The sequence below is a fragment of the Camellia sinensis genome, chromosome 8 (assembly GCF_055761805.1).
Source record: "Camellia sinensis isolate YWXY chromosome 8, ASM5576180v1, whole genome shotgun sequence".
Lineage (NCBI taxonomy): Eukaryota > Viridiplantae > Streptophyta > Magnoliopsida > Ericales > Theaceae > Camellia > Camellia sinensis.
In genome coordinates this window covers 12,343,804-12,357,015 of record NC_138968.1, presented here as the reverse complement: position 1 = coordinate 12,357,015, position 13,212 = coordinate 12,343,804, and the positions used below count along the sequence as shown (strand labels likewise).

Below are 13,212 nucleotides of genomic sequence, written 5' to 3'. Positions count from 1 at the left end.
TATTTCTACCTTTTTGTAGCTTTGTTCAAGCATGTTTGGGGCTCTATTTTGACCTGCTTTAACTCTGTTTTTGGCTAGTTTGGCCACTTGTTGCTTGCTTTTTGTACTTGTAGTGCAATCATACTTATTAGCCTAGCATGTCTAATGAATTAGCCTAATATTTTAGCATGTGTTGGCTCCACTCCAGCACATTTTTGCTCATGTTTTGCCATGCTTAAACTCTATTTTGGGTGGTCTTGGTCACACATGCTTTGCTTTGTATAGCTATAGTGTAAATGGCCTTAACTAGCTTTGAGTTTTAGGACCCTTAGCATGCTTTGCTTGTGATGTTTCCATGATATGGTATCATTTAGCATGTGATTTCAGAGCATATATCTTTGCCACACTCTTGCATGTGTCACTCCTTAATTGCTTCTAAGAGTTAAGCTTTGTGCCTTGCTTGCGAGTCAACATGTGCGCATGATTTTCCTGTCTTTTGTGCCTAAGTTTTAGCATGATTAGGCCACTGATTTGACATGTTTTAGGTCTGTCCATAGCTGATTTGGTCATTTGGGCTTTGTATTGCATACCTCTAGTGTTGTGTCCTTCTCTAGCTTCAATGCTTTTGACTCTTAACATGTTTGCATGGTTTGTTTGCATGATTTTAAGTCATTTAGCATGCTATTTCAGTGCTGGAATATATGTCATTGCACTCCATTGTTTTAATCTTTCATTCGCTTTGAAAGTAGTCTTGAGCCCCTTGATGGCTTGAATATGGAATTGAGGTTCACATGCCTAATAGTTTTAATCCTCCCTTGAGGATTTCTACTAACCAACAACATGAAACCTCTTTCATGCTCAAGGCACTTGTGGCTTAGACCATCTTTCCAATTAGTGGACTTTTCACGTCGGACTTAACCGGTTAAAGGATTAATTGGTAAGCTAAAATGTGTAAACAAAATTGAATCAAGTAAAACATGACTAAGATAAGCATGTTTGCATTGCATGTGTTTGGATTGGACGTTAATCCAAACGCAAGAAATGTGGGACGTTTCATACTCAAAGTGATGAAACGTGTCACATTTCTTGATCGCCAACACCCTTGATCATGTATGATAGGGTGGAGGCTCTTTGTGTATTGTTTGTGCATTCACTAAGCTTGTACAAGCTCGGTTTTCGGGTCATCATGCATTAAGATGCTTGGTTGGTGGCTTGAGAGCCGAGTGCCACTCTCCTTTGAGCTTGAGACATGATGAGAAGAGTGGTAGTACACACATTTCCTTGCAAATACATTGGTGTGCCTCTGTTGTTCTCTGTTGCAGCAAAACCAGAAGTTTGGAAAAGCAGGTGGCCGACCTGCCACTTGAGGTAACCGACCGACCACTTTTACTAGCTGGTCGGCCAGTGAAGGTGGCCGGCAGCCACTTTTTGTGGTCAACCGGCCACTAGTCCAATTTTGTGCAGAAATCATCCTGTTTTAGAGTAGAAACAGTGTGGAGGTTGGTTCAATGTTCAGAAACCAAGGGAAGTGCAAACAGAGGCAATTGACGGCAAAGCAATGGATTTCTGAGCAGACCCCAACTGAGCATGCATGTCTCCCTCGCCCACGAGGCCATCTTTATCGCTTTACTAGCTAGTTGTAGTTAATTACATGTGCTGTAATTAATTCAGCTTAGTTTATTTTGTAATCTTCTAAGTAGCTTAGCTTAGCTCTTATTTATTCGGACCCTCCGTCGCGAGGGCACAATGTTGTAGTAAGCGTGTGTGTGTGTGTGTATGTCTTCCAACCCCACGTCTTTCTTCATTTTACTTAATCACTTTCGATGGTTAGATTAGGAAATATTTTGATTAGCATACCTTATGCTTGCATGTTTGCATCATTCATTTGTCCTGCATGCACCGAGCTCGGCGCATCATTTAAACTGCATTGTATTTCAATACTTCTATGAATACATGGCCATCTTAGATAGCCGAGCCTATTTAATTGCATAATTGCATGTGTTGCATTAGGCATTGTTAACATAGTTAGGATCATGCATGATTTCTAACTAGCTTTTGTTTTAGCTTGGAGTACACTATAAGTTTTTACGCTTTAGCATACTTGCATGAGTGTGAGTGTTGCCATGATGGCATGCTTGCCATGAGGCTACTTGCTTAAGTGATTAACTGCATGAATGCCTGTGGATAAAGGCTTTGTTGCTTGAATTGGAACAATTCATCAAATGTATGTTTTAAGCCCACTTTGCGGAGTGGTAAAATCATGTTTTAAAGCCCACTTGACAGTGGCAAATCCGCGCTTTAGCCTACTTGCAAGTAGCACTTTCAAACCAATTTCAAAAACAAACATGAGTTGTTTTGTCCCAATTCTCGTGATTGAGTCTATACTTGTATGCTGTGCACATCACATAGTAAAGTTAGATTAATAAATTGAATAAGAACACATGTGTTTATGAAACAACATATCATGCTTAGTAGAGGCTGATCCTTTGATCGAGCGAGCGGGTGTGCTCATTTCAAGACCTTCCCCTCTCGTACCCAAGTTCCCGAGCCGAGACAACTTTGGTGATGACGGACACGTGGTCTTTGGCACGAGTCAGGGTTTCCTAAATTTTCCAAAACAAAATATTTAGGTAGCGACTCTGTAATCTGGCAAAGCAGTCCATGTTTGGTGTTTTTTCATTCAAAATTGATTTTCCAAAACCAATTGCCAGATTTGGACTCTTTGGTGTTTATCAGTCTCACATTGCACTTTGTGAGATTAGATTCAGAACCATGACAGGTGTCCAAACTGTAGGACAACCAATTCGCGCCTTCTCCGAATGGGGGGCGCGCGAAGAAAGTCGGGTGCCACAGGCACTACTGGGCCCAAATGTGTTCCCCTGTTCCTCTGTTTTAGGCTTAGTGTAGGGCAGCACAAGCTTCAAAAAAAAAAATTCAAGGGTACAATCAGTGTAGATATGAAAGGTTTGGGATTGTTTCGAGAGCTCGACCTTGGCTGAGGATTCGAATCACACTAGAGTCATACACAATGCTATTTTCATCATCGAGTGCCAGGATCAAGTGCACAAGTCTTGCGGGTGGTCAAAAATAGGGTGTCTACAAGTACTAGGAATAATAAATTTTCTAAGCATCCCTTTCTGTTTACAGAGTTTTCTAAAAAACAACTCAAATAGATACTCACCACCTTGGTCAAAACTAAAAACACGAACGCTTTTATATAATTGATCTTAACCTTATATATGCAATGTCAAAAATTATCTCAAAACTTTTGACTTATTGGAGATCAAATTGTCTTGACTAAGATACGTATTGTAATCTATAAATGTGTCGAGATTGGGGCTAACTATCATACCCTTACATATATCTACTCACAAATATCGTAGTGGGCTAAATGTGCCAATACAGATGTCCTTCTACGGCTTTCATACTTACTTGTGCGCAACCATTGCGAACAAAGTTACACATTCACATGAGAGTAAGATACCACAAGTGAGTGGGCCCGAGAGGTCCTACTCAAATCATCCATGTCATCTTCTCATTAATATGATTAAGTACAACAAACCAACGATTTATGACCAATGTCATAAATTAATTCCAATCATCCTAATGCATAAGTTCTCAAAGACAAATGTAAAGGTTTAGGCCTAACTAGGTAATGACTCCTGACTAACTCATGTTCACTAGATCATAAAAGGATGTCATGGAGATATCAAGTGCGCCTAAGTCACAAATTTAACTAGTAAGTTCTAATATCCTGCACCTTCAAGTCAATTTTATTCTCCATATACATTACTGCATCTAGCTGAAACATGACAATTCTCCTCTTGCCATCTCTATTTCTCGCTTCATAGTTAGTGTGATAACTCAACCCGTAATATGCTTAATTATGCATATGATTATGTGTTTGATATGAATTTGCAAGTTTAAGTATGGAAAATATGTGAATTTGAAAAAAAACATCTGTTGAAAGTAGGAATATCTGTTGCAATTAAAACTTTGAATTGAAATTAAAGGCCTTAAAGGCGCAATAAACAAAAACCGACTTCATATTTGTGATTAGCATGATTTATAGAGCTTACGGTGAAATTTGAAAAATTATGATTTGTAATGAATAAATTAAGATTTATGAGTTAAGTTGAATATGTGTAACCCTCTTTTGTTCTTCATTGTTTCTTAAGAGCTCTAAAGAGTGAGTTAGAGAGAGTGGAAGAGAAAGCTAGGGATTTGAAGAGAATCAAGGGGCAAGCCATAGATTTAAGTTAAGGTACGTTAATTTACTTACAATCTTTGCCTCTAGCTCATCTTTGTCTTGGAATCAAGAAAGAATTGTGAACTTTGGGCTAGGGTTTTGAGTTATGTAATGGCTAGAGCTAAATGCATGAAATTGAACCCTAATCTTTTCATCCTTGCTTGATTTGAGTTCATTCTTGTGATTGATCGAAGAAATAAACCCTAGATGATTCATGAAAATAAGATTTGTTGGAAGATCAATCATGGATTATGTATTTTGAACTTGTTTATGTAATGTTTGAATATGAGAAAGAAATGAAACCACGAATCTAAAATAGAAGCAAGATTAATAGGTTTAACGTGGAATTACCCTTGAAACATGTTAGTATATCATTTTTTGAGTTGTTTTTGCATGAATTTGGGCTTGGAAATGATGTGGGAGAGTTTGCATCTTTGTGCCACTTTTGGACTGTCTTGGTGTGTCCAGACCGCTCGTGCGGCCACAGGCTCCACATGAGCGGCCCATGCCTTGAACCAAAAGTGGGTTGTTCTGTGTGCTCGAGTGGCTAGAATTTCCGCACATGCGGAGCTAGACCACTCGAGCGGCTGGACGGCCACACATGCGGCCAGAGAGGGGTGAAATCTCTATTTTCTCATGTTAGTGCTCCCAACCTCCAGAACGCATTCTCAACCTTATTTGAAACCTTTGGGAGTGAAATGATGATTAAAAACTCATGAAAAAAGGTTGCGAATTATGAAAGATAAGTGTTCGAATTGAAACAAATGATTTATCGAATGTGTGTGTGAAATGCTTGTGTAGGTCGTGTGGCAAAGGAGACACTGCGAGATCAAACACACTGTGAATAATAATATTGTACTTATATGTTCTTTATTGTGTTCCTCGAACCATGAATGGTGAATGATGCCAACATTATGAATTGAATGAAATGAAAAGACTTCGGTATTATTATATGACATGTGCAATATGGGCCCGAGGCTGCTTGTTATATGATTGGGCCCGATGCTGCTTGTTATATGATTGGGCCCGGGGCCGCTTGTTATATGATTGGACCTGAGGCCGCTTGATATATGATTGGGCTTGAGGCCGCTTGTTATATGCTTGGGCCTAAGGCCGCTTTGTTTATGTGATTATGGATATTGTGAGAACCTTATGATTATCCATTTACATTGCTTTACTGTATTATTACTCATTGAGCTTCGCTCACTCAATATTATGTATGCACACGTAGGTGATCCGCAGCATAGAGCACACCCTAGAGTCAACTTCAGGAGCCATTTCATGACCCAATCAAGTCATGTCTCCGAGACGGAGTTTTGTCTTTCACTCACACCATACCTTGACCTTATTTTGTTTTTGCTTTTATGGTCTTGGGTTTGTAAGCAATATGTACAAATTTCCTTTGGCTCTTATATTTTTGTTCGGCATGTAAATGTATTAATGTGTTACGTGTTTAACTCTCTAATTTTGCTCATGATTGGCAGAGCTCAATGGATTTCTCATTATTATATGCTTACATTTATGGCCCCAATAGCATAAATATTCTGTATGATCGTGTGAGGCTTTGGTAATCTACGGATTACTGGCCGGTTATGATCTAAACTTTTAGGGACGAGTTCCGGTCATGACAGAGTGGTATCAAAGCACGAGTTAATATCTCACACACGAGTCCATGTAAGTAATAAGAAGTCTAGAAAAGGTTTAAGTTGCATCCATAATGCATTCATAATCAGGTATGACATGAAAATGTGCATTTGTAGACGTGACTTATGTGTGTACTATCTGTGAAAGTTATAATGTGTGTTCCTCTAGATCATGTTGAGAACAAGAATGGAAGATGGAGAGGATTCAACCTCTGCATGACTTAATAGGATGAAGGCAATGATTATGGGCAGGCTGAGGCTTTTAAACAACAATAACAACAACAACAACAACAACAACAACAACAACAACAATAACAACAATAACAACAATAACCACCACCACTACCAATGTCGGTGCCACCATTTGTAGTACAAGACCACCAAGCTGACGACCAAACTATTGTTCTCACATAGGAGTTTAAAAAGATGAAACCACCATTGTTCAAAGGGGGAATCGATCCATTGAAGGCAGAGGCATGGGTGCTTGGCATAGAGAAATTGTTTGAAGTTTTTCCATGTACGGAGGGCCAGAAAGTTTTACTTGCTGCTTTTACACTGGAAGATGAGGCACGCCATTGGTGGATACTCATCCGAGAGGAATATCAAGGAATGAATTGGGCTCAATTCTTAGAGAATTTCTATGAAAAGTACTTCCACGGAGTATCTATGTCGGAGTTTGAAAACTTGAAGTAAAGGAACAAAATCGCAGCGGAGTATGAAGCACAGTTTACTGAACTAGCCCCGTTTTGCACCGCACATGGTCGATAAGGACTACAAAAAGGCGAGAAAATTTGAGGGAGGTCTTCGAGATTCCATTCTTGAGAAGATTAATGTGTTGAAGGTATAGAAATATGTGGATATATTGGATAGGGCCATCATCGCAGAAGGTAACTAGGCCAACAGCAACCGACACTCAAATTGGAAGGGCAAAAGGCAAGGCTCTAATGTGCACAAAGGGTTGGTTTCCTCACAAAACAAGAAGCAAAATTTGGGAACTTCCAACATTGTGGGGTTTAACTATGATTCACCACCAACTTGCTCGAAGTGTGGGAAGAAACATCGAAGGGTTTGCCATCGAGCATTAGGAGCTTGCTTTAAGTGTGGGAAGACAGGACATATGATGAGAGATTGTCCTATGTTTGGGCAACAAAAATGGAATAGGCCAACTGCTAGTTCAGCCAGTTCCACTCCTGCAAAAAAGACGTGGTAAGGCCTACTACTTCTAGAGATAATGTTAGGCAAGGGAGAATCTTTGCTCTTGTTTCGAGTGATGTCTAGAATTTAGATGTCGTGGTTTCAGGTACGATTTCCATCAATGGCCAACATGCTCATGTGCTACTTGATTCGAGTTCCACTCATTCCTTTGTTTCGAAAACCTTTGCTCCTAATTTGAATAGATCTATGGAACCCTTGAATTATGTGTTGTGCGCATCTCTTCTATCTGGGGACTATATGTTATGTGCTTCTATGTATCCTGCATGTGAGCTTTTACTTGGAGATATTCCATTATGTGCTAATTTGATGCCTCTTGATATGGTACACTTTGATATAATTTTAGGAATGGATTGGTTAGCTAAGTATCATGCAACCATCGATTGTGTGTCTAAACAAGTTGTTTTTCGCCCACCGGGTCACAATGAGTTTACTTTTGTGGGACATGGGGTAGTCCCTCCACCTTATTTGATATCGGCTATGAAAGCTTGCAAACTACTTCTAAAAGGTTGTAAGGGTTATTTGTGTAGCATTTTGCATGAGAGACAACTGAGGTGGGTGTTGAAAATATTTAGACTGTTAGTGAGTTTTCATATTTATTTCCCAAAGAATTGCTAAGGGACTTCATAGACTGTGAGATTGAATTTGTTATTGATATTTTGTCGGGTACTCAACCGATTTCTAAGGCTCCGTACAGAATGTCTCCGGTAGAAATGAAAGAATTGAAAATACAGTTGCAAGAATTGCTTGACAAAGGGTTCATTCGACAGAGTACATCGCCATGGGGCGCACGCATTTTGTTTGTGAAGAAGAAGGATGGAACCCTTCGGTTGTGTATTGATTATCGAGAACTTAATAAGGTAATGGTGAAGAATAAATATTGTTTACCACGGATTGATGATTTGTTTGACCAATAATAGGGGGCACAAGTGGTTTCAAAAATTGACTTGAGATCCGGGTACCATCAGTTGAAAGTCAAAGCAGAGGATGTTGAGAAGACCGCCTTCCGAACCAGGTACGACCATTATGAATTTTTAGTCATGCCCTTTGGGGTTACGAATGCACCAACAGCTTTTACGGATTTAATGAATCAGGTTTTCAAACCATACTTGGATGAGTTTGTAGTGGTATTAATTGATGACATTCTTATTTGTTTGAAGAGTAGGTAGGAACATGAAAAACACTTGAGATTAATTCTTCAAACACTTAGGGACAAGAAGTTATATGCTAAATTGAAGAAATGGGAATTTTGGTTGAATGAAGTTGTGTTTTTGGGACATGTGATTAACAATGATGGTGTGTCTGTCGATCCACAAAAGATAGAAGCTATTGTGAATTGGCCTGCTCCTACCAATGTTACAAAAGTACACTATTTTATGCATTTAACAGGTTATTACCGAAGATTTGTTAAAGATTTCTCCAAGATTGCAGTGCCACTTACCCAGTTGACTCAAAAAGGTGTTCCATTTGAGTGGACATAATAGAGAGAGTCCGTCTTCCAAGAATTAAAGACAATGCTCACAACAACACCAGTCTTTGCCTTACCGTCAGGTACCGAAGGGTTTGTTATTTATAGTGATGCTTCTCATAAGGGATTGGGGTGTGTGCTTATGCAAAATAGGAGAGTGATTGTGTATGCATCTCGACAACTAAAACCACATGAAAAGAATTACCCTACACATGATTTGGAATCAGCTACTGTGTTATTTGCATTGAAGATATGGTGGCATTATCTTTATGAAGCAACATGTGAAGTCTACACCGATCACAAGAGCCTTAAGTATTTCTTTACTCAAAAGCAGCTTAATATGCGACAAAGACGATGGTTAGAACTCATCAAGGATTATGAATTGCAAATTCACGATCATCCCGGCAAAGCCAACACGATAGCGAATGCTCTTAGTAGAAAGTCAATGGGAAATTTAGCATGTTGGCTGACGGAGCAAAATGAACTATTACTTGACTTGGAAAGGATGGAGGTGGAAATTGTGCTACATGAACGGGGTGGAATGTTAGCCGCAATGGCAGCACAACCAATTATTATTGAGGAAATTAAACAATGGCAATTAGAGGATGAATTTCTCAAGAAAGTACATGATGAGATAGAAACAAAGTCGAGATCGGGATTTTCTTTGGAAGCTCAAGTGTTGAAATTCAAGGGAAAATTTTGTGTTCCTAATGTCCCCGAGATTAAGGGAATAGTCTTGGAAGAAACTCACAAGTCCATATTTGCTATGCATGCCGGAAATACCAAAATGTACCAAGATCTCAAGCAAGCTTTTTGGTGGCCCAATATGAAGAGAAAAATTGCGGAGTTCATTTCAAGGTGCTTTTAATGTTAGCAAGTGAAAGTGGAACACCAAAGACCAGCGGGGTTACTTTAACCTCTCTCTATTCAGAATGGAAGTGGAGCATATAACTATGGATTTTATTGTGGGCTTACCCCGAACACCCCAAGGTATGGATTCTATATGGGTTGTTGTGGATAGATTGACTAAGTCTACTTACTTTTTTCCTGTGAAGACTATTTATAATGTTGATCGACTTGCTACTGTATATGTTGCGATTATTCGATTGCAAGGTGTTCTGATTTCCATTGTGTCGAATAGAGATTCTAAGTTTGTGTCTAGGTTTTGGCCAAGCTTATTAAAAGCATTCGAGACGGAGTTGAGGTTCAGTATCGTATTGTCACGACCTAAACCCACCCCTATAGGTTTAGCAACATAACCGGCCAGTAATCCTGGGATTACCCAAGACCTCTGAACATAATAACATATAATTGGGGGTTGCGAAAGTAAATATATAAAATATACGTAATCCATTGAGCTATGCTGACATACATGAGGCAGATAATTTAAAATTTTGTATAAAATATATACATATGTGACGTTATGTCTACATAAGACATGCAACACTGTACAAGTATCATTAAAAGGGATAGTCCCGTATACGAATAAACAAAAATGAAACTAAACGTAAACATTCTTAACATGATACACAAAACAAACTCTTAGCATGATCCACAAAACTTAACACCTATAAACGGGAACCTCTCCGGGAGACACGGTGGCTGGCTGACTCCAAAACTCTCTGGGCAGCAGCTTAGGCTTGGTCACGAGCCTACTCACCTACATACATAATATAAACCGTGAGGGGAGGCCCAGTGAATAATAATAGAGTAAAAAGTAAAATGAATGATGTCCAAACAACTTCAGAAAATAGAAATAGATTCACATTCATAATTTTGTTTGAATCATATACAGAAATCAAAATTCATGCATGTTCATATGTAGTACATTCATTAGCGCTAACAGATCTAATACAAAGCTTTAAGGGCCATACTTGCCAGTTCCATAAGGAACCTTCGGTACTAGGAACAAATAACATACTTGTCAGTTCCACAAAGGAACCTCCAGTACTGGGAACAAATAACATACTTGTCAGTTCTACAAAGTGGCCTCCAGTACTGGGAACAATTAACACACTTGCTAATTCCACAAAAGAATCTCCAGTACTGGGAACAAATAACATACTTGAACCACGGAATTATTGCCACAAGTACTTGTTAGAAACTAGACAATCATTCATTGCACAGAACATAACACTTCATAAACAGATCTTATTCCATATACAAAAAATAAATAAAGTTGAACATAGCTTTACTAAGTTATTACTCACAGATGGCTCCAAAGCAAACAACAGAGCAGACAAGTCAGGTAATTTGCGGCGCGTGACCTACATAGATACAGAACGAATAGGTATTGAATTACACACCCGGAATTATTAACTTAGTTCTTTCTTCTTTAGGTGTGTTTCTATTTCGTATCATCATTATTATGCCTTAACTAGGGCTTAGGAATGCCTAGAATGCAATGAGGATGCCAAAACATATTATTCAACACTTAGGCAAATTTGCTAAAAACTAGGTCCTCGCTCAAGCGCAACTTCTTTCACTTGAGCAAATGTCCAAAAATGTGAGTGGTCACTCAAGCACAACTTCCTTCGCTCGAGCGGTCTATAAACTCTGCAAAAGTACTAGTTGTGTGAATTTTTTGCTCAACAATCACTCAAATATGTGACTGAGGTCTTTGCTCGAGCGCAACTCTAATCGCTCGAGTGGTCTGCAAAATTGTAAACTTCTGGGAGCATGCATTTTATGCTCAAGCCGACTTTTGGTCGCTCAAGCGGAAGTGCAAGATAACAAAGTGGTCGCTCAAGCGCAGGTTCTGTCGCTCAAGTGAAGAGACAGAATTCTGAAATTTTGAGATTGCTCTTTCAAGCTCAAAACTTAAATTTGCTGAAATTCATGTTCTTTTGGGCCAAAAACTTAAGGAAACTTATGTAACCTTGGAAAACTTTGTGAATTTAAGATCATTTTGCAAAGTCAAGACTCAAGAGCATGTGAATTGTGCAAAATTCAAACTCAAAACTTTGAAACATAACATGCATGAGTTGATATAAACTTCAACCTCCCAAAACAAGATCAAACAAGGCAAAATGGTATGAAACTTGATGAATCCCAAAACTATACCATGATCAATGCTTGCATGTAAGAATTCTTCAAAATCAAATTCTAAATGTAAGAGGATATGCATGCATGTATGATTATCATCCTGAATCTTCATTCATAGTTCAATTCTTGCATCTCATAGGTTAATTTTCCTTGAATTCATGCATTAACCAACTAAGTCACAACACTAGTGCTTGAATTCTTACCTAGGCTTTCCGATTTAAGCTCAAAAGGCTAGATTCTTAAATCTCTAGGTTCAATCCTTCAATCTCCAAGCAAGTCCCATAGCTTGAGTTTAATTCCTCTCCACTTAGACTCTAATCTCACTCTTCTCACTCTCTCTCATGTTCAGAGCTTCAAAATGAAGAATTGAGTGTGCAAAATGAACTAGTGGAGTCAAATGGGCCTTATATAGGCTTCATGAAATTGACTTAATTAATCTTGGCTTAAACTAAGCAAATGAGTATTGATTATTCTAATTAATCCGTTCCGAATCAAATTTTAATTAAACCTACCATAAAATTCTAGAAATTCCAAATAACACATAACCTAAGTCAATTCCATGATCAGATGTCGATAATGCCTTCAATACACATAACAAAACCGAAACACAAACACATATTCCTATAGTAGACGAATATCAACTCAAATAATGTAACACACATGCAAATAATTCAGACTTTCTTCTTAATTACTTATTAGCATTCTTAATCATGGTTTAACGGTTAATCATGGGTTGGGGTTGTTACAGTCTTCCCCCTTTAAGAGAGTTTGTTCCTCCAAACTCGAATTACCTTCGTTTTGGAAGAACATTGGGTCCAATGGAAATAAATCCGGATATCTCTTCATCATATCTTCTTTCATTTCCCATGTTACATAGGTTCCTCCATGATTCTGCCAATTAACTTTCAGCAACGAAATTTTCTTATTTTTCAACCTTTTAATTCGGCGGTTAACAATCTGTATTGGCCTCTCTTCGTACGTATAGTCATCTTTCAGAAGCACATGACTAGGCTCAATCACATGGAGTGGATCTTGTAAATAATCCTGAAGCATTGAAACATGAAAAATGTTGTGCATATTTTCCATCACCGAAGGTAAGGCTACTCGATAGGCTACTGAGTTGATTTTCTCTAAAACTTCATATGGGCCAATGTATCTTGGTGCTAGCTTTCCTTTCACTCCAAATCGTGTCTGACCTTTCATTGAAGTTACTTTTATAAATACGTGGTCACCGACTTCGTATTCCCTATCTCTTCTTCGGACATTTGCATAACTCTTTTAGCAACTCTGTGCAGTTTTCAAACATTGTTAAATCAATTTCACTTTCTCAGTTGTTTCTTGCACAAGTTTTGGTCCCAACAATGGTCTATCACCTACCTTAGCCTAGCAAATTGGAGATCAACACTTTCTACCATACAAAGCTTTATATGGAGCTATTCCAATGCTTGAATGATAACTATTGTTATATACAAACTAGACCAAAGGAAGGTAAGTCTCCCAATTCTCTTGGAAGTCTAGCACACATCCTGAGCATATCTTCCAAAGTCTGATTGGTTCATTCAGATTGGCCATCTGTCTATGGGTGGTAGACATTACTTAATCGTAGTTCAGTTTCC

The 13,212-nt window shown here is 38.6% G+C and overlaps 1 protein-coding gene across 1 annotated transcript; it reads left to right on the top strand.

Annotated features, from left to right (window-relative positions):
- The first annotated feature begins 6,628 nt into the window (after positions 1 to 6,628).
- Positions 6,629 to 8,564, top strand: LOC145797555 (putative mitochondrial protein AtMg00860). The gene is made up of 3 exons (XM_082884937.1): positions 6,629 to 6,712; positions 8,178 to 8,248; positions 8,294 to 8,564. The coding sequence occupies exons 1-3, from the start codon at positions 6,629 to 6,631 to the stop codon at positions 8,562 to 8,564; spliced, it is 426 nt and encodes a 141-aa protein (XP_082741063.1).
- Positions 8,565 to 13,212: the final 4,648 nt, after the last annotated feature.

Bases quoted from the DNA above. Each gene is read 5' to 3' on its own strand.
- LOC145797555 (XM_082884937.1), top strand. From the start codon at position 6,629: ATGGTCGATAAGGACTACAAAAAGGCGAGAAAATTTGAGGGAGGTCTT. The intron at 6,713-8,177 runs GTATAGAAATAT...TTAATGAATCAG, and splicing joins AGAAGATTAATGTGTTGAAG to GTTTTCAAACCATACTTGGA. The intron at 8,249-8,293 runs GTAGGAACATGA...TCAAACACTTAG, and splicing joins CTTATTTGTTTGAAGAGTAG to GGACAAGAAGTTATATGCTA.